This window comes from Danio aesculapii, chromosome 8 (genome assembly GCF_903798145.1).
Source record: "Danio aesculapii chromosome 8, fDanAes4.1, whole genome shotgun sequence".
NCBI classification, from domain to species: domain Eukaryota; kingdom Metazoa; phylum Chordata; class Actinopteri; order Cypriniformes; family Danionidae; genus Danio; species Danio aesculapii.
This window is the reverse complement of record NC_079442.1, coordinates 14,510,533-14,531,616: the sequence shown is the minus strand read 5'-3', so window position 1 is coordinate 14,531,616 and position 21,084 is coordinate 14,510,533. Positions and strand designations below refer to the sequence as shown.

Genomic DNA, 21,084 nt, shown 5'->3' with positions numbered 1-21,084 from the left:
ATCTGCACTCTTAAATAAAATCGGCTGCTTTCCCAAGCTCTCTAACAAAGAACCCCAACGTCTCAGAGAGCTAGCAGATTTGCTGTTAGAGATTGAGTCTGCAAAATCAGATGGTTGCCTACCTGGTTTGTCTTACCTGGACACTGCACGTGGAATCGCTCCTTTTGTTGAAAAGTTGCCATTTTCCCTCCAAGAGAAATGGATGCAACAAGGATCTAGATATAAGCAACAACACAATGTCAGTTTTCCTCCCTTTTCATTTTTTTCTACCTTCATTAGAGATGAAGCGCATATGAGAAATGACCCCAGTTTTACAATCTCCGCACAAAACGCATCAACTACAGAGCAGAAGATGACCTCCAGAGCCAAAATGTCACATGTTATGGTGCATAAGACAGAAGTAGACCATTCTCCTTCAGCAAAGTCTATGTTGATAGAAGAAGATGTCAGCAAACGCTGTCCAATTCACAAGAAGCCACATCCTCTTCACAAATGTAGAGGATTTAGGGAAAGACCATTTGATGAACGTAAAACTTTCCTAAAAGAAAACTTCATCTGTTTCCGGTGTTGCTCTTCAACATCACACCAAGCAAAGACCTGTACAGCAACAATTCAGTGCTCAGAGTGTGACAGTGAAAAACACGTAGCAGCTCTTCATCCTGGCCCAGCACCCTGGACCAAAAGAGAATTCTTTTCCCCTTCCTTACTGCATGGCGGGGAGGACAATAAAAACCACGACACAACTGTTGCCACATCCAGCTGCACAAAGGTCTGTGGGAATAGTTTCGGAGGAAGATCATGCTCCAAGATCTGCTTAGTTAATGTATATTGCAAAGATAGTCCTGATGTAAATTTGAAAGCCTATGCTATTGTAGACGACCAGAGTAACAAGTCTTTAGCCAGGTCTGATTTCTTTGACAAATTCAATATCACAGAAAAAGCATCTCCGTACACAATGAAAACATGTGCAGGTACATCAGAAATCTTAGGCCGCAGAGCAAGAGGATTCATTGTAGAACCAATTGATAAAAGTATTCATTTCAAACTTCCCACACTAATTGAGTGCAATGAGCTACCTGACAACAGAGCTGAGATTCCTACTCCTGATGCTGCTTGGAACCATGCTCATCTGAAATCCATAGCTTGTAACATACCTCTACTTGATCCTGAGGCAGAGATTCTTCTTCTTTTTGGGAGAGATATCATTGAGGTTCACAAAGTATTGGAACAGCACAATGGTCCTCCACATACTCCTTTTGCACAGAAGTTAGCTTTAGGATGGGTAATAGTAGGAGATGTTTGTTTGAATGGTGCCCACAAACCAGTTGAAGTTAATACTTTCAAGACAAACATTTTTATGAATGGACGCCACAGCCAAATGAGACCGTGTGTTAACAATATCCAAATCAAAGAGAAATTTAGCCATTACAATGACTATGAAACGTCTATATCTCCACCTTTGGAACAAATACTTCCAACAACACACACAAAAGGCAAAATAGCAGACATATTTGAATCAACAAAGGATGACAACAAACTTGCTCCATCTATGGAAGACATTGCATTTCTGGAGATGATGCAAAGCGAGGTCTACCAAGACGAAACAAACAGCTGGGTTGCTCCACTTCCCTTTCGCAGCCCTCGCCAAAGGCTTCCAAATAACAGACAGCAGGCGAGTAACCGTCTGCATTCTCTTACACGAACATTGAAAAAACGACCAGTAATGAAGGAACACTTTCTAGAGTTCATGGCCAAAATATTTGAAAACGGACATGCAGAACCTGCTCCACCTCTTTCCAAAGATGATGAGTGCTGGTATCTCCCAACCTTTGGGGTATATCATCCACAAAAGCCAGATCAAATAAGGGTTGTCTTTGATTCTAGTGCACAATATCAAGGAGTGTCTTTGAACAGCATTCTACTTACTGGGCCCAACATGAACAACAGCTTACTTGGGGTGTTACTGCGCTTCAGAAAAGAACAGGTTGCCATAACAGCTGATATCCAGCAAATGTTTCATTGCTTTGTTGTCAGAGAAGATCACCGTAACTTCCTGCGTTTTCTTTGGTATGAAAACAACAATCTAGAAAATGAAGTCACAGAATTCAGAATGCGAGTACATGTCTTTGGCAACAGTCCATCTCCAGCTGTAGCCATGTACGGACTCAAAAATGCTGCCCTAGAAGGAGAGAAAGAATATGGCTCAGAGACAAGACAGTTTATTCAGAGGAACTTTTATGTTGATGATGCTTTGGTGTCTCTTTCCACGGAACAAGAAGCAATCACACTTTTGAAAAATGCTAAAGCAATGCTTGCAGCTTCAAATCTGCGCCTACATAAAATAGCATCAAACAAAGTAGAAGTGATGAAAGCATTTCCTCAAAGTGACTTAGCAAAGAACTTGAAGGACTTAGACCTTGGTACAGACCTTTCACATATGCAGAGAAGTTTAGGAGTCAGCTGGAACATTTCAACGGACTGTTTTACCTTTCAGGTTTCAAATGAGGAGAAACCATACACAAGGCGTGGAGTCTTATCGACAATAAACAGCCTATTTGATCCATTTGGATTTGCAGCCCCTGTAATCATTAAAGGGAGGTCTTTGCTTAGAGAGTTAACCACAGAGGAATGTGACTGGGATGCTCCTTTGTCAGCACAGATGTTCAATGAATGGAAAACATGGAGAGAATCATTGGAAGAACTGAAAAAATTGAAAATCCAGAGGACGTACACCCCCAGTACTCTCAACAATACACAGAGAAAGGAAATGTGTGTATTCAGCGACGCTTTTACCATTGCTATTGCCGCTGTTGCTTATTTCAGGGCAATTGATGCAAATGGAAAAATAAATATTGGGTTTATTTGTGGAAAAGCCAAGCTAGCTCCACGTCCTGAAATTACAATTCCAAGACTTGAGCTGTGTGCAGCAGTGCTTGCTGTTGAAATCGCAGAAACTGTTATAGACGAGATAGATGTCAAATTTGATGCCATTACCTTCTACTCAGATAGTAAGGTTGTTCTTGGATACATTCACAATGATTCAAGAAGATTTTATGTGTATGTGAACAACCGAGTACAGCGTATAAGAAGATCCACGTGTCCAAAGCAATGGAAGTATGTCCCCACTAACCACAACCCTGCTGATCATGGTTCAAGATCAATCTTGGCTGAAAACTTAATGAACAGCACATGGCTGACGGGGCCTGCTTTCCTGTACAAGACAACTGAACCGGAAACATCTTCAAGTCCAGTAAACTTAGTTGATCCTGAATCCGATACTGAGATTCGTCCTGAGGTCAGCATTTGTGCAACTAAAGTTGTGTCCAGTAGGCTTAGAACTACATACTTTGAGAAGTTTTCAGACTGGAAACGCCTGATACACACTATTGCAAGGCTAAAACACATTGCTCACTCCTTCAGCAAAAACAACAAATCAAAAGAATGCAAAGGCTGGCATGTGTGTAATAAACCACATTCAGTAGAAGATCTAGTGAATGCAAAGGAGTTTGTAATACATAGTCTACAACAGGAAACCTTTCAGGATGAGTTGAAGAACCTTGAGAGAAAAACACATGTATCCAAGAACAGTGTTCTCTTTAATCTTAACCCATACATAGATGAGTCAGGCCTAATCAGGATTGGCGGTCGCTTATCCCAATCAACTTTTCAGAAGGATGAAATCAACCCTTTAATTCTACCTGGTCGTACACATGTTACAAATTTACTCATTCGACATTACCACTCTCAGATTCAACATCAAGGGCGCCACTTCACAGAAGGTGCTTTAAGAGCTGCAGGTCTGTGGATTATTGGAGGCAAACGAAGAATTGGTAGTGTTATTCATCAGTGCATAACTTGCCGCAAACTGAGAGGCAAGATTGAAACACAAAAGATGGCTGATTTGCCTGTAGACCGGTTGAGTACTGATCCTCCTTTTTCTTATGTCGGACTTGACGTTTTCGGACCATGGAAGATCACAGCACGAAGAACTAGAGGAGGTGAAGCTAACAGCAAACGTTGGGCAGTACTATTTACATGTATGAGCACAAGAGCTATACATATTGAAGTGATTGAAGCTATGACCACTTCAAGCTTCATAAATGCACTACGGAGATTCTTCTCCATTCGAGGACCAGCTAAAAGGATAAGATCAGATTGTGGAACAAACTTTGTTGGGGCATGCAAAGAACTGAAAATAAGTACAGACACATACGACGAGGAAATACAGGATTTCTTAAGTCATAATGGATGCATATGGAGCTTTAACCCACCACACTCATCACACATGGGAGGCAGCTGGGAACGCATGATAGGTATCACCAGGCGTATCCTAGATTCTATGTTGCTAAAAACCAGTCAAGCAAAACTCACTCATGAGGTTCTCATCACATTCATGGCAGAAGTTTCTGCTATTGTAAATGCTCGTCCATTAATACCTGTATCTACTGATCCAAACGACCCTCTCATTCTAACCCCAGCAACACTTCTCACACAAAAGACTGGTGCACTTACACCTCCAACTGGAACCTTTAAGGAAAACGATCTCTATATTCGCCAATGGAGACAAGTTCAAAGTTTAGCCAACACCTTCTGGCATCGATGGAGAAATGAGTATCTAACCACTCTACAAAAATGTAGAAAGTGGCAAAAAGAGGAACGTAACCTTCAGCAAGGAGACATAGTTCTACTCAAGGACAATCAAGCCAAGAGAAGTGATTGGCCCATGGGCATTGTCCTCAAGAGCTTCCCTGGAAACGATGGAAGAGTCAGGAAGGTTGAGGTGAAGAGAATAAAAGATGGAATATCAAAAGTCTACCTACGGCCCATCTCTGACACAATCCTTCTGTTGCCGTCAGAAATTCAACTAAGTGGACAATAGTAATGACATCCTTTAGATGTCAGGCGGGGAGTGTGCTGGATCATCTACTAAATATTAGTATTTAGAATCCATAATTTAATGCCTAGTCATTTAGCTTCTTTTAAATTGTTGTTGCCATAGACACATTCTGACAGTTAGAATCAGTTATTTGCCTCATTTAAAAAAGAACACCTCACAAGAAGTCACTTACAATCCTCTCATCCTGTGATCATCTGTAGAAGCATTGTCTGTAAGTTTATTATCTGTTTGTATTTATATTCTATCTCAGATATTATTGTTATGTACATAGATAACTATAGCTCATTTTATGTACATCTTTTTACATAGTTTCACTCTGTTTCAACATACTCAATGTGGCATGGAATAAAGCAGCATTCTCCCACAATCTCACGTGTTGGAAAGAGTTTATCTGTCTGTCTAACTTTGGGAAGAGAGACACCGGAGTGAGGGCAGAACAATGACAGTAAATAATATTTGACTAGATATTTTTCAAGACACTTCTATACAGCTTAAAGTGACATTTAAAGGCGTAACTAGGTTAATTAGGTTAACTAGGCAGGTTAGGGTAATTAGGCAAAATTGTATAACGATGGTTTGTTCTGTAAACTATCAAAAAAAAAAAAATAGATTAAAGGGGCTAATAATTTTGACCTTAAAATTTTAATTTTACTTTAGAAATGCTTCAACATTTACAACAATGACATAGTTTGTTTATTTTTCTTTTTACTTAATTTGTATTCTCTAAATGTTGTGGTGGAATTTATTCCTTGTGGTAAAATGGTATATCGAATATCGATATTTTTCGTATTGTATTGAAGCTGTAAATTCCAGTATCGTGTCAACACTAGAAGAAAGAAACTCATACAGGTTTAAAACCACATGAGGGACAGTAAATAATGAGGTAATTGTAATTTTTGGGTGAACTACCCCTTTAACAGAAATGAAAATGATATTTAAAATAGCATCCGGTACACACAAAAATACAATAATTGACTTCAATATACTGTCTGTGTGAGTTTTTAATGATTGAATTATGAACAAAAATAGGAAATGTGTTAATGGAAAAACAAATAAATACTGCATTACAATAACATTGCTTGTTTTTATACTGTAACATTAACTGTATTATTAGGTAAACTATAAAACGGATGTAAGTGTAATAACAATCTGTAGTCAACATGCCTGCTATTAGTTATTTGTAAGTGATATAGTTTACACATAAGTGTCAAAATTCATTCCTCGCTGTAAAAAAATGCCTGGATCCATACAATTACGCATGTTGTTTTAAAACAAATAGATTAGATTAATCATTTTTACAAATTTTTGTAGATTAAAAATAAAAGTTATCATCCAAAAATTACAAAATAAAGGTGTTGTCATTTAAACTCATTTTTAATATGTGGTTTGAACATGCAGCTAAAGTCATTTTTTGAGTGCTTACTGCACCCAACACCATTTTACTACAGTAGAATTAGAGAATTAGTGAACTAATAAGTGATACAAATCAACAAATTCAACTGTTATGGCCCTTACTTAAATAAGGCTCATGATTTTAAGAAAATGTTATATAAACATCAGCCAAAATTCTCCAACTGAATTATTTATAGACAAATAATGTTACATTATATTATTATGTTACATTACATCATTAAGTAATAATCAAAGCAATCCAAAATGTCGGGAGATGGGGAGCTCAACAACATATTAAATAAATAACCAAACAAACCTAAAGCAGACTAAAGTCAACCAAACTGTAGTCAAAATGAAAGTACAAAGGAGAACACAACAACAGAGCCATCAGACACTGTGGTTAGCATGGAGGAATGAGTGAGAGATCAGCTTCCTTACATTTTAAAGCCTGATGTCCTCAAATCAACCTGAAAAAAACTGAAAAGATAAAAGACAAAACAACATCAAGTAAAAGTGATGATTGTGGGCATGAGCAAATACCACACATAACATCAACAACAACAAAAAAAGAGTTGATTCCTGTGCTGAAGTTGACTCTGCTTCTGTAAATGGTACCACATTTGGTTTAAAAAACTTTGCGACCATTTTAAAAAGTATGTACTATTTAATATGAATGTGAGTAGTAGGAATAAAATCCGGATGTGGTGTATTATTGATTCCAAAGAGAGGTGTAATAAATAATGCCAATTATAGAGTTTCCAGTTCTCTTATCCATTGCTCTCTCCTCAGACCTACTACTCTACCAGTAAACAATTAATATTTTACCTGCGGCCAGATAAAGTAAAGTTCTGCAACTACTACTTAGTCTCCCTATCGGCTGTCATTTTTTGGAACACAAAATTCAGAGCCTTTGTGCATGAGCTTCCTGTTGTGTTTACACCAGAGCCAATGTATCAGGCATAAACAAAGGCTGTTTCTCAATATGCATTCTTCAGCGGTCTTGCATCCTCGTGTTTTCGTGTAACGTTATCGTCAACTGCCAAAGTTCAGTTCCAATACTCAAGACCGCAAGAACAGAGGACGCATGAAACTTCCTAGATGTGTTTTTAATATCGAGGACGCACTGATGCAGACTTGAGCACCGATCTGGCTCTAGAAGTTCCAGAAGTCATTGCAACTGGAGGTGGGAAGTGCAGCATTTCATATAGGATTAATATTAAAGTTCAGAAAGATAACTTATTTATCTCAGGAGTTTCCCTAAATGAAACAGTGAATATAAACATTACCATGAAAATCTTAAAAAAAGACATAAACACATTAAAGGTGTTTGTTTGCTGAAATTCATATTAAAATCTGTTTTCTTTATATTGTGCAACATATATTTATAATGTTTTTATGCATAGTATAGATTTTGAAAAAGGGAAAAACAATAAATCATTGTATGAATGCTGTAATGTTTAAATAATTTTCCATTAAAAAACACGTGAAGGTCATGTGACCATCAGGAAGAACGTAGCATCTCATTTCTCAAAGGACACGTTGTCTGTTTTTGTGGTCTCCTGAGTTCGTTCTTCTGAGGACACCTGGCAAGACCGGTCTCCACAAGAATGCAAGTCCGTTCTCTGCGTTCTTGGAATTGAGAAACAGCCATAGCTTCTTCACTCGCGGGCTAGCACAATTTCCAGTACATTCAAGACAGCATCCAGCTTTTCTTTTTATTTTTAAAGCTAAATCCTTTCATGGAAATTCAGCACTAATAAGAGTTGAAGAAATATTAGTCTTTATTTATGCTTATTAACTTTAGTAAGGACTGATTTTGCAACTAATAAACAGGCATACATGGAACTATGGCATTTTCTACAGTGATTTTGAAGAGAAATGTATTGAGTGGAATGGATTCAAACATGGTAAAATACTGTGTTATACAAAGCTAGCCTGGACCTTCAAACTATAGTACACTTGCATATATCAGAGAGTTGATATCATATTTTATACTCATATTTTCTACATTGTTTATGAAGGAGCCTGGTTGTATGGAATGGCTTATACTCTGAAAAATATGATTCATTGTATTTACTAATTTATTTATTTTGAGGTAAGTGGTTGCAAACAATTTACCTGAACAGCACTTGATAATTACAGGCAGGTGTGTTTGATATGGGTTGCAACTGAAATCTGCAGGAAATTCGATCTCCAGGAACAGGGTTGGTTACGCCTGGTTTACATGATAGACTCTTAATCATAGTATTGTCTTAATCGTATAAAAATCGTATTTAGCTGCGGTCACACTGGGCATTTCCTCCCATAGACTTCCATTCATACGCAACGCGAATGCGTCAGACTGGAAACGCAAGGTCATGCGTCAAGTTTCAGAGCGTCAAGAACTCTGACCTGCAAAATCGCATCACTTGACTGCGTAAAATCAATCGAGGATCAAAGCATGACCTCTCTAGACAGAAATTTAAAACAAGGACCAATTGCTCGCTTTTTTAATGTCTAATCATCTTGTTTAATCCCGCCCCTTTTCGCAGCGCCGTACGATAGAATTTCGCACAGACAAACTGTGACCGCAGCTTATTGGTGTCCATGTAAACGTACTCACTGATGCTTTCAACTGGTCAGCTTTTAAGCTAGCAGGGCAACGAGCCGCAGGTGCAACCAATTAACTTCCTCTCCTCCATCCCTGGTTGCGAAACAGGTAACAGAAAGAGAGAGGGAGAAAAGAAACCAAACACAACATACAATGATACATTCAAAACATCATGGAATGTAACAATGGGCTGAATTAAAACAAAATAATTTAGTAATGTTCAATTTAATTTGTTTATATTCAGCCCATATAAATTGTTTGCAACCACTTACCATAAAAAAGTAAATCTAATGACATATTTATTGTGTGTAACTAGTTATACTTTAAACTTGTACACTCTCATCTCATCGTACACTTCAAATAATAACAAAAGAAAAATATATAGAAGATATATGGGATTTTCTATATAACAGACAATCTGAATCATTTATGGAAATCTGAAGCACTGGATTCCATGCGAATTGACTAATAGGATAAAATAAAAAGCATAAATTCAGTATTATGGATTATACCATCTTATTCACCCATAAACACATCATTTGCTATCCGTCTAAATCCTGTATATGTAAGTAATCATGGTGTTTATAGCTGTGCATGTATAAAACTGCCAATCACAGCAAGCCAAACTGACACACTAGATATATTAACTCATAAACACAGCACATACTCACTAACCCGTTTAGGCGAAGCTAACATGCTCTTTTAACACACTAGGAAGGTGGTCAAAGTCACCCCTGCATGCCTTCCTCAATCTTGTTAAAATTTAATTGCTCCATAAATTATACAACTGATTTAATCATGTGGCGGCATGCATTTGATAAGCCCATGCCGAACCGTTAAGTGTCTCTGAGACTCCCAGTGCCATGTCTTATATTTCAAAAGTGACAGTAAACCTCCAAAGGCTACATACAGCACGAGTGCAATCGAGTTAACAAGGTTTACTACATCTCTATTTTTCTTTAAATATCTTTGTTAATATAGAAAACAAATTACTACTAAAGTAATTCAATCCCAAGTAGCTCTAAAACTCCAAATTAAACTTGCTCCCAAAATTGCATGTTTGCACTGGGACTAAGCACTAAGAAATCCTCTTACACACATGCATTCCAATCCAGCTGAACATGAAAAACACTGCGAATAGCCATGTGCACTGCAGTTATAAATAGTGTAAACTAAATTTTTTGGATGCCCCCCCCAGGTGTCCGACAGATGTGACTTTGTTTACGTGAATGGAAAAGAAAGCCAGGGTCGATTAAGGATGCTGGTGAACTTCACCTACAGTTACCTGAGCGCTCAGCTGGAGATGAAGGTTTGGTTCCCTCGTCTGCCACTGGATATCGAGGTGTCTGATTCAGAACTGAGTCCCATCAAGAGCTGGAGGATCCCCATTATGTCCACCAAGAGGTACGAGCATACTGTCATCACATTAGCATACATATGTTTATAGTTATATGGTAACAAATAGGCATGTGACGAAATCTCGCGAGACTAAATCGTGATGTGATTTCTCATCTAGGTGAAAAGTTGTCTCGTGAGTTGTGATGTTATAATGGAGCGTGAGGGTGAATTTAGCACTTAAGATTGGAGGCAGGGTTGGATTTGTATCGCACATCAAGTGCTTTGCACACATCTGCCAACTCAGCCTGGCCTCGGAGTTGCACGTCACTCGTTTGCATGGGCTGCTGTTCAAAGGTTGCTGCGTTCAAAAGCAGAAGCTGCTACAACTGCAGCCACACACATTAAGCGCGGCTCATAACGATGGAATTGCACTTTAGATATGCTGAAAGTCGTAATCATCGTAAACACATATCGAATTAAGACTTATTGTCGCATTATTGGAGTGCAGTGCAGAAATGTATGTTTGACACTTCTCTGCACTCCGAACTCCTTAAGACACGCATATCTGTCGACATCAGTGTAGCAGTGTTTCCATGTCCTTTATGGAAAAATTCATTAAAATGAATGTAAAAAAACATTCATTACAAGTTGATTTAAAAAGCGCGTAAATAGTTTTGTATTTTGTGATATTTTTCAGTTGAATAAAAATCTATTTTCCATTCACATATTAGCTAAATATTTTGCAGTGTTTGCATGTCCTTTACTGCATATTAATATAGAAGTAAAAATAACATTGATTACAAGTTGATTTAAAAAAAAAGCACCTAAATAATTTTGTATTTTGTCTTTTTTTTCAGTTGAATAAAATATTTTCTATTCATGTATTTCATCATTGAAGATTTCTTAAAAACAGTGTAAAAATCTCGTCTCGTTCTCATGAACCCAATGAATGTCTTATCTCATCTCATGGAGTAAGCGTCTTGTCAAACCCCTAGTAACAAAACATGCATTTTGTATGAAACTCAATTTTAAAGTCAAGTTTTGAGTACAGCTAGGGGGAAAAAGTTGTACTCTAAAAAGTTGTGTGCTTTTTCCACTCCACTTTGTTATAGTACAGCTCGAGCACAGAAGTAATGGGTTGCCATGCATCTCAGTGTTTTCAGAGATTTAAAACGAGAGGCACAGGCCACTTCTAGTCTCTCCATAAGCCTTTATAGACCATTTCAATGTGGCAATGTCATTGGCAACAAGAGGCAATTCAATCATGACTTAAAATTAAAACAGCTATTACAAGATTATTTATCAATATGTGGACCTTTTTTTGTATTCTCAGAAGCTATGGAAATTAAAAATGTAAAACGAGAAATACGTTAGGACCATGTTATGGTTTACGTCCCTCAAAATAGTCTATACAGTATAGTTTTCTTTCCAGTGCCGTTGTCCACACATATGCCAGACAATGAACTCAAAAGCAGGCAAAATGGAAAAGAAAAGACACTTTAATATAGGGCTGGGCGATATGGCAAAAAAAAAAAAATTATCACAATAATTTTTATCAGTTCATATTGATAATTATCACGATAAATGTCAAATCTTTATATCTATTAATTTTTTATTATTATTATAATTTTTTTTTCTGGGTTTTCACCTTTAATGGATAGGAAAGTGTAGAGTATTCACAGGAAAGCATGGGGAGCAGAGAGAGGGGAAGGATCGGCATCGACCACGAAGTGGGAATCGAACTCAGGTCGCCGTGAGCACCAGAGTGCATGTGTCGACGCACTAACCACTACACCACTGGCGTCAGCTATATCTTTTATTTTTAAAGGATTTTTAGCATGCCAGTCCCTTTGCGCAGCTGATTTAACACATTTTTGTAAAATGTTTTAGCTGTCTGTCAATATAAATAAAAATATAATAAAAGAACAATTAATCCTTTTTCAGCATTTACAGTTTAAATTTTCAACAACCAAAGACATTACTCAATAAATTATTGTATACATCAGAAAAAATACATAAAACAGGTTTGGAACAAGAAAAGGTGAGTTAGTGGAGACAGAATTTTCAGTTTTGGATGAACTGTCCTTTTAATAGTGAGTGTGGTGAATTTAGGGTGAAATATCTATATACTATATTACTATATTTTATTTAGGGATGTTAACGATTACTTGATGATCAATTTATTGTCAATAACCCTTTAATCCATAGACCTAATCGATGGCATGGACATTTAAAGGTTAAGTTATGCTTTGCACTGTGAGACGCGTCCATGCATTACATAATCAAGTGTGTGCAGGTTACCTTAACTTATGGACTCACTCTCTTGACATATTGCGGGATGCATAAAACCATGTTATGCGCAGATGTCGGTTTTAACCAATTTTATCTGACAGACTGGCACGAAGAGGACCATGCACACTCTCATTTCAAAAATTGCGCATCACAGCGAGACATGCGGGGAGCCTCTCCATTCGCACGAGTTTCTGAGTTCTCTTATCCTTCAAACAGAGTTCATTTTCTGAGGTAATCTAAGGATACTATCAGTGCTGCGAATAGTTTGTATTGGCTGTCCTGCTCATTTAAACCGATTGGTTAAACGAATTAAATTCAAACAGTGAAATCTGTTTAATGGAATGTTTTGGCGCTAAAGCATATAGCGCTTCACCTGAGATGTTATTCGTTTTTCTTGTTTATGTTGTAGTTAACTTACCAACAAAACATACACTAGAATTAAGTTACACATCATACAAAATGAAATTCGTTGCAAAAAGATACATTTTCAAAGAAAAATATATATTTTTGTTTGTGCCCGTCTTACACAACTGTGCGGATGACGTTTTGCTCCGTGGAAAATAAGGATTTAATTAATGATCCACTGTTATATATTTGCTGCAGTTTTAATATGTCTTTATTTTTAAAGATTATGTCTTGAGCATCTGATTTCTTCTCGGTGATGATGTCCTTTAAATATATAAAGGCTGGTTATTTTACCATCGGTGAGGGACAATAGTGGTATGACAGATTTCAGATAAAATATCCTAATATTAAAAAGAAAACATAAGCTTGACAACAAAAGATCCTATCAATGTCGTAAAAAATGCCCTTAAATAATGCAGTCTGTAATTTACAGCAAGCATCCAGTGTTCATTGAGATTGCGTTGTCTGTCATATCTTTCGTCTGTCTTTTCGTTTTTTTTCTTGTAAGGCACGGCTTTCAAAAATAATGACATGAGATTCTGCTGGGTAGTTGCGCTGGTTTACCAACACATGTTTGGGTCTGTAATTTCTTAGGACCTTCATAAGGGTGCCATTGTTTTAAATGAAACAGGTTTGCGGTGTTGCGTCTTTTTGATGGCACGAGTCATAATACAAGGTGCAGTTTGCAGTGCACGTTGCTGTTTTTTGTCAGATTGCAAAAAGCTAAGTAGCTCCATACTGAAGTTTTCTTGTCAACAATGTCTGTGACTGTACTACGTGCGGCATTTAGAAGTACAGGCTGCAAAAACGCCTGAGCAGCGTTACGCATTCATAAACATTATTGAACACTTATCAAACTGCCATTATCGTTTTATCAAAAAATTATATATCATGATAATTATCGAATCATCGTCCAGCCCTACTTTAATATCAATCATACACTAAAAAGCTATTTTAACTAAACAATTACAGCGGATATCCAATGATGCTGGTGATGACACTGGCACGATTCTCTCAGACTAATTTGTGTTCATCGGTATTTATATGTACTGTTTTGGTAACTCTAAAGCTCGTTTGGAACTTCATCCAAGGTAATATTAAAAATGTACCAGGTAATAGATAGGGAACACAGAAGACCCCAAAAGTGAGCTTCACTGATTTGACAGTACGCTTATGTAAGGTTAAGGATTTAGTTTTAAAGCATTTAGGTTGTGTTCGCTGTTGGCAGGTTTGGTTAATTAATACAAACTAGATTACTCTGTTTGTGTGGTTCATTTGAGTAAGTGTAAACACTTGCATGGCTTCAAAACCTTGGTGTGTGCGCCAAACAAGTGGTGCAAGATGAGTCAAATGAGTCTCAGCCTGCTTCTACTGAAAACACAAAATGTATACAAATGAAAATCAAAATTAGAACCTACAATATCCAACATTTTGATGTGTGAATCAAAGCTTAAGGTATCCTAACAAGACTAAAAAAAGCGAATCTTAAATATTTGTTTTAAGAATTACATGTATTCTAAAGCTTAATAAAATGCTTAAATGAGATGTTTGAAAAAGCACTGATCTGATCTGGAATTTGGTGGTAATTTCGTTAATTGACTTACAAACCATATTAAACTGACAGTCTAAGGGCGTACTCACACTATATACAGTTGTTTTGAACCGGGCCAAAGCACGCTTTCCCCCCCTCCCGTCTCCCCTGACGGACCGCAGTCACATTACATTCGGGCCTGGGCACGCTTCCGTCATCGATGATGCACTGTTCAGTAAGAGCTTTCGCTCAGCACAGAGGAGATTTCTTTAGTCACATTGTTTTAGTCGTTTGATATGCAATGACGCAGTCTAATAATTCGCCAAACAGATCCGCGACTTTTGACGGTCATAAACAACCATAAAGTCCTCGTGCTGCAGGAATTAGGAGGTTTGCTGAAGGTGCAGCTGTCGTGCAGTGAGGGGTTATGTCTTTAATAATCTACGACAGTTTGCGTTCATTGAACAGTAAGAATGATTAATAAACACATATGAAACAGTCCCATAAAAGTCACGTCTCGTCTTCAGTTTCGGGCTCAGGCGCGCTTTGCATTCAAACTACAAGTGTACCGCGCCAAAGCCCAAGTGAACCGCGCTCTGGCACACCTCTTCCAACCACGCCAGGGCCGGCCAAGTGAACCATGCCTGAGCTTGACACTCACACTCACAGTATGCCCTAACTGACTTCGAAAGATAGTGAGCCATTCTAAAGGCACTGGAACCCTCTGAGAGTGTAGATGAAGACCAAGAGTTAAGTTGGACTCAAACAGCACATTTGTCTTAGACTCAGTACACATACAAAAATAAGACAACATGTAACATTTACCAACAATAATGAGATATAAAATTGCTTCTAAGTAATTTACAGAACCATGCTAAAGGACATGACTTCTTGCAATGATTACTTTAACACAAAGGAACTCTTTATCACTTCCCCACTGGCAGTACTTTGTACATTGAAAATAAAACATGATTTGAATCATTTGCTATTAATTGTGCAGTCCTAAAAACCAACAACTCATAGGTTGACTGAAGTGATGTATACTCTCTTACACCAATCACTTTCATGACAATTTAACAAGACATGCAAGTTGTGTTTTGATTGAACTGAAAGGCTGCCATACAAAGTCTGCATACCATAATTTAGTAAACATCCAAAAACCGCTTGATAAAACAGCAACATATTTGTTCGAGGTTTTTACTTACACCAATCAGTCTGAGTCTCCTTAAAAAATATAGTCTTTGTTTGACTTTGAGAACTTTGAGCAGACGGTGTCAATGTGGGCTTTCCAATTCAGCATAAGGTCAATGACCTCCCCAAGATTCTTAAAGGTATCCACCTGTTCGATCATATAACCATGGATAATTGCTGGACTGTAATCACCAGTAAGAGATGACCCTTTTATACATTAAAAAAGAGAAGTTGTTTTTTCAGATCTTTGATTTCTATAGTATTGCATCTTTAAAATGTCACTAACTCATTAAAATCCCCTAAAATTTCAAGTGTGGATACAAATGTAACAGTCAATGAGTCCATCACACAGCACACTTAATAATTTGATGAAACCATTGAAATAATGAAATGGCAGCCTATATTCCTGACCTTAACCTTATTGAAAATTGCAAGACAATCCTTGCAGACAAATTTATGGCTAATAAATTCACTGCAGTCATTGAACTGAAGAGACTGTAGAAGAACTGATTAAGATCACAGCAGATCAGTGCGGGACAGACTAGTTATGTCCAGTGAAAAATTAGTGATGTCCTGTGGCCATGCATGAGCTGAAGTCATTCAAAGCTGTACACATGATTTTCGGCTACTTTTACCTTCAGACATTTTAGTAATCTAGCTTCATGTTACAACAGTTACTGTTCTCTAATTTTGATCATTGTGTTCTCAACTAAATTAAGGGTTTTAGTTGTTTTTCTATTCATATTTGATCATTTTGGGTGTAGACAAATACAAGTAGATCCTGTTTTCATCTTATCTGTTGGACAAATTTAAGTTTTAAGATTGAGAACCACTGGTTTAGAGTGTCTTCAATACCCTATTTAACAAACCTTATCTACCAAACACAAAGCTTCCACAATAGCAGGGAATAATCTGAAACATCCACGCTTTGTATTATAAAACTTGATTACGTAACATACAATGGGTGTATTGATTGTAAAGACAAAATAGCGTTAATACAATCCATTTATGGGGAGATATAAAATTATAGCCAGAAAATGCTTTCAGGCCATGAATCCAGTTTCGTAAGGGTCAAGTAGATTATGAAATTGTGAATAAGACTGTGTAAGGTACAGCGTAGGTTAAATGCTATTGTGTAATGGATTACATCAGACAGAAACATCCCTTCTTTAATTCAGTTTGATCCAATCAAGCGAGTCAATGTCTGATATATTCTCTCCAGTGTTTTCCGCATTATTTGAATTATATAAATGTGTACATGTGGGTTCCTGGAACCACATGTCCACAGTTAACCACAGGCCTAATCTGAGCTGTTATTAAGACAAGGAAAGGTGACAGATGGAGATACATGACTATAAGTGGGTTACTAGTAATATCTTTTTCTCCCCAACAGTAAAGCAGGCTGGAGCAGTGAAGAAGAGCGCAAAGGCCGTGGCTGTATGCTGCAGTTCCAGCATGCTCTGATTCGAGTCCTCACACACTTTGTGGCAGAGCAATCAGACCCTCGGGAGCCGCAGGCCTTCTTTCTGGGCTCTGATTGGCAAGTGGATGTGACCAGGCTGGTGCGGTACTTTCTGAAGGTGGAGGACCCTAATGTTGTCCGTCTGCAGGCAGGCAGAGTGCTGTCAGGACAAGATGTGGGCACCACTACTATAAAGGTACAATTCCGTCAGTTGATCAGTTGACTTTGGCTCATATATGATTGACCAGGCCACACATACTATATAGTACAGTCAAGCCAAAATGTATTCGCACACTTTCAGACAGCAGCTTTTTTTTGTTCCTGTTGGATTTTAGTCCACTGTAAGAACTGTAGTGTAATACACCCAATAGCATATACAGTATATGGGTTGTGGACGTTGCAGTTTCACTGTCACACATGACAAAAATTAATGTATTAGTATTGTCATCATTTAAAATGCAGTAAATGGTCTGTAACCCACCGGTCCTACTGCACCCAAACCGGTCTGTTCTGGGATCGAACCGGCGATTATTTGCATGGGAGTTGGCTGCTCTAACAAGGAGGCTAAAGACCATTGCCCCTAATGTCTGTCACTAGAGCACCTTTTGACATCAGAGGAGTGAGGTTTACCCGCATAGCACTTCACTAGCTGGCCTACATTATACGCCATAAACCTCACTCCCATCCCTGACGAGCGCCCATGTGTAACCCACTGGTCCTACTGCACCCAACCCGCTCTGAGCCTGGATCAAACCGGCGATTCTTTGCATAGGAGTTAGTTGCTCTAACAAGGAGACTAAACCTTTTGAGGTCAGAGGAGTGAAGTTTACCTGCATAGCACTTCGCTAGCTGGCCTCTATTACAGGCCAAACATGTCTTTGTCCTCCATTGATCTCTTGTTTTAAAACTGCTGCATTTACTTTTTTGTACATTTTTGAGACAAATCTCAAAACTATCCCATTGTGTGACTGTCTCAATCACAGTTCAGTAAAGTGAAACTATTAAAAATTGAGTTTTAAAATAAAAAGTATATATAAATGAATAAAAATAAAGTTCTAAAATCAACTAAATCAGGCCTTATTATACAAGTGAATTTCTTTCACATTTTTTTTCAACTAAATATTTCTAAAAACATATGAACTTGTCCTTTGGTGTGACACTATATGCTAATTTAAAATCAGGCTCTAGTTGAAGGACCCTGTTCAAGATCATGTGACTAAAGGCCTCTGTGAGGTCCATGATGTGCAACTGTTAAGTTTTTGTTTCAGAATTGTTCACATATTAAACTTTTTGAAACCACTATAACATTGATTATATAACCATATATAACATATTGTTGTCCTTTGGTGTGACACCTATTTATTGAAAGTGTCCAACAAAGTCATGGAGAAAAAAAAGCTGATATAGCTTAATATATAAAAAAATATCACTTGATCAAGAAAACTGTCCAATAATCAGTGATGGAAAAAACGGCGCTATAAATAAACGGCGCTATAAATAAATGATGCTATAAATACGTTTTTTTCTGTAACGAGTAATAAAATAAATTATTATTTTCCCTGTTACAATGCCTTACCATTACTGACAATAAAATGTGACTTACTATAATTGAGAACACTGAAGCGGTTTTCATGTGAGCAGCTTCTCTCTCAGCCATAGGACGTCTCTTTCTCTGGCGTGCGTGCGTGCGTGTGTGTGAGTGTGAGTGTTTGGGGCTGGGGCGCGACACATAACCAACAAGTTATGATGATTAGTGTGTCTGTGAATGTGGTGAAACTGAGAACATGATGATTGGCTTAGATAGAGTACATTTCCAGTAGTGCGGGTGTTCACACACAAGCCAACACGATCTCATGGCAATTCGTAACTTTTTGATCTAGTGGCTCATATGAATTCATATGATTTTGTCCACTTTAGTACACTTTGCTCATCACCCAATGACAGTAGAGTTTAGGGGTGGGGTTGGGTGCCACACCTTTTAAAATCATACATTTTCGTTTGACTGAACAAATTTGTCCAAATTAACCACTAAACTGAGGAAATTTAAATTAGTTACATTTCCTTATGAGATCAGGCTGCACAAGCACATGCACAGTCAGTGGCACACACCAACGAACAGGAGTCAGAACGATGGCAAATTCAACAAGTTCAAAGATAGCGTTTGCATACAGGAAATATAAGCACTACTTTTCCCTCATTGACGTAAAAGTAAAGAATGTATTGTGCAACTTATGCCCTGTAAAAAAAGTCTTTCTGCTTGAGTGATAAGTAATTCTAATCTAATGAAGCGCCTCACGTTGTCACATGCTGCCACAAAATTAGTGGCTACGCAGGTGAGATGAAGCCACGATGTCAATGCAAATAGAACTTATTTTTCTTCACTGAAAAAACGTATTACTCAGACAGAATTAAACAAAATAATATCTTGATATATCGTTGAGGACATGCTGCCATTATCTCTTACATTGTCCTACAACAACATTAAAATAGTGTAGATTAGTGTACAATGTTTATTTATTTTATATTCATTTGACAAATTAGATTTGTTAACACAATAGTAACACAATAGTTACTTTCCCTGGTAATTAGTTACTTTTATAATTATGTAACTCAGTTACTAACTCAGTTACTATTTGTGAGAAGTAACTAGTTGCTATAACTAACTACTCTTTTAAAGGAACGTGCCCAAAACTGCCAATAATGGAGATAAATCATACATTTTGTCACATCATAGGACATTTTTAAGGTACAGTTCAGTAAAAATGTTTAAAAAACAGTCAATATATTGATAAAGTTAATATGTAAAAAAAAAAATTAATAAATCTTCAAAAGAAAAATACTCCCTATTTGTCAACATATATTTTTGGTTAGACATCAAATCATTATGGCATCAAATCATTATAACCTGGTGTCTTCATTTGTTTAGGTCCTTTCCCCGCTGTCAGACTCCATCCTGGCAGAGAGGACAGTGAAAGTTGTGGAAGAAAGAGTGACCATCACTGAACTGGGCCTGCAGTTGATCAGTGGTCTCACACTCAACCTTCAGCTCAACACTGGAAGTAATCGAGTCATTAGTGCCACAGCAACCACACAGGAAGTTCTCAGCAATCCTAAACAGGTCATTGCACTACCCACTTTTGTAACCTTAACCAACATTCTTAACCAACATTGCTAAATGACACTTTAATCTCATTTCAGGAAGCGGTGTTGAGCTCCTGGCTACAATTTAGCGATGGCTCCCTCACCCCACTGGACATTTATGACCCTGCTCACTACCGTCTGACTGTGACCTCATTGGACGAGGGTGTGATCTCTGTGCAGGACTCGTCTATGACTGTTGTGGCAGAAGGTGAAGGGCAAGGAACGCTGGTAAGAGCCGAGATGACTATTTGTGAGGTCTGTCAGAAATCCAAGCGCAAAAGCACTTTAGCTGTGGGCAGTGGGAGCTTGACGGTAAAGTTCCAGGCAAACAGCAGACGTCCTGAAAACAGCAGCGCCAACAATAATAGCACCGCAAACAGCACAGGACTCAGTTCGGGTGTCTCTGGGAAGGAAAACAGCAGCGAGCGTGAAGATGAACGTGAGGAGGTGGACTCTGAGAAGAAGCTGCAGCTTCCAGAACAGGTTTCCAGTAGAAATTCAGAGTCTGAGCGAGAGGAAAGTGCCTTGACGAAGATTACCACCACAGTCAAGTCCACATCGAGAGAATCAACCATTGTGAGCATCGCCAATGATTTAGGAGTGGAGCGAGCTAACGATGCCTCGGCTGGAGTCAGTAAACCTGGGAATATTCTAAACAGTGGAAATTTCTTCAGTACGGGTAAAGCCGGGAGTGACGGGAATACCGGAATTTCCTGGAATAGTAATGAAGTTTCTGAGGGTTCGATGTTCAGCACTGGGAAGGCTTCTGGGAATTTAGTAAACTACAATAACTACCCTCCACAAGAGGAAATCCCCAATGAGAAGCCAAAAACTGATTATGGAGA

At 38.0% G+C, this 21,084-nt stretch overlaps 1 protein-coding gene across 1 annotated transcript in view; it reads left to right on the top strand.

Annotated features, from left to right (window-relative positions):
* Window positions 1-21,084, top strand: part of LOC130234025 (transmembrane protein 132C) — a 68,818-nt gene that overhangs the window by 46,553 nt on the left and 1,181 nt on the right. Inside the window, exons 6-9 of the mRNA XM_056464302.1 lie at window positions 10,078-10,283; window positions 17,030-17,294; window positions 20,025-20,216; window positions 20,297-21,084. The exon at window positions 20,297-21,084 is cut by the window's right edge and continues 1,181 nt beyond it. Coding sequence (XP_056320277.1) covers window positions 10,078-10,283; window positions 17,030-17,294; window positions 20,025-20,216; window positions 20,297-21,084 — 1,451 coding nt within the window. The remainder of the gene's footprint in view (window positions 1-10,077; window positions 10,284-17,029; window positions 17,295-20,024; window positions 20,217-20,296) is intronic.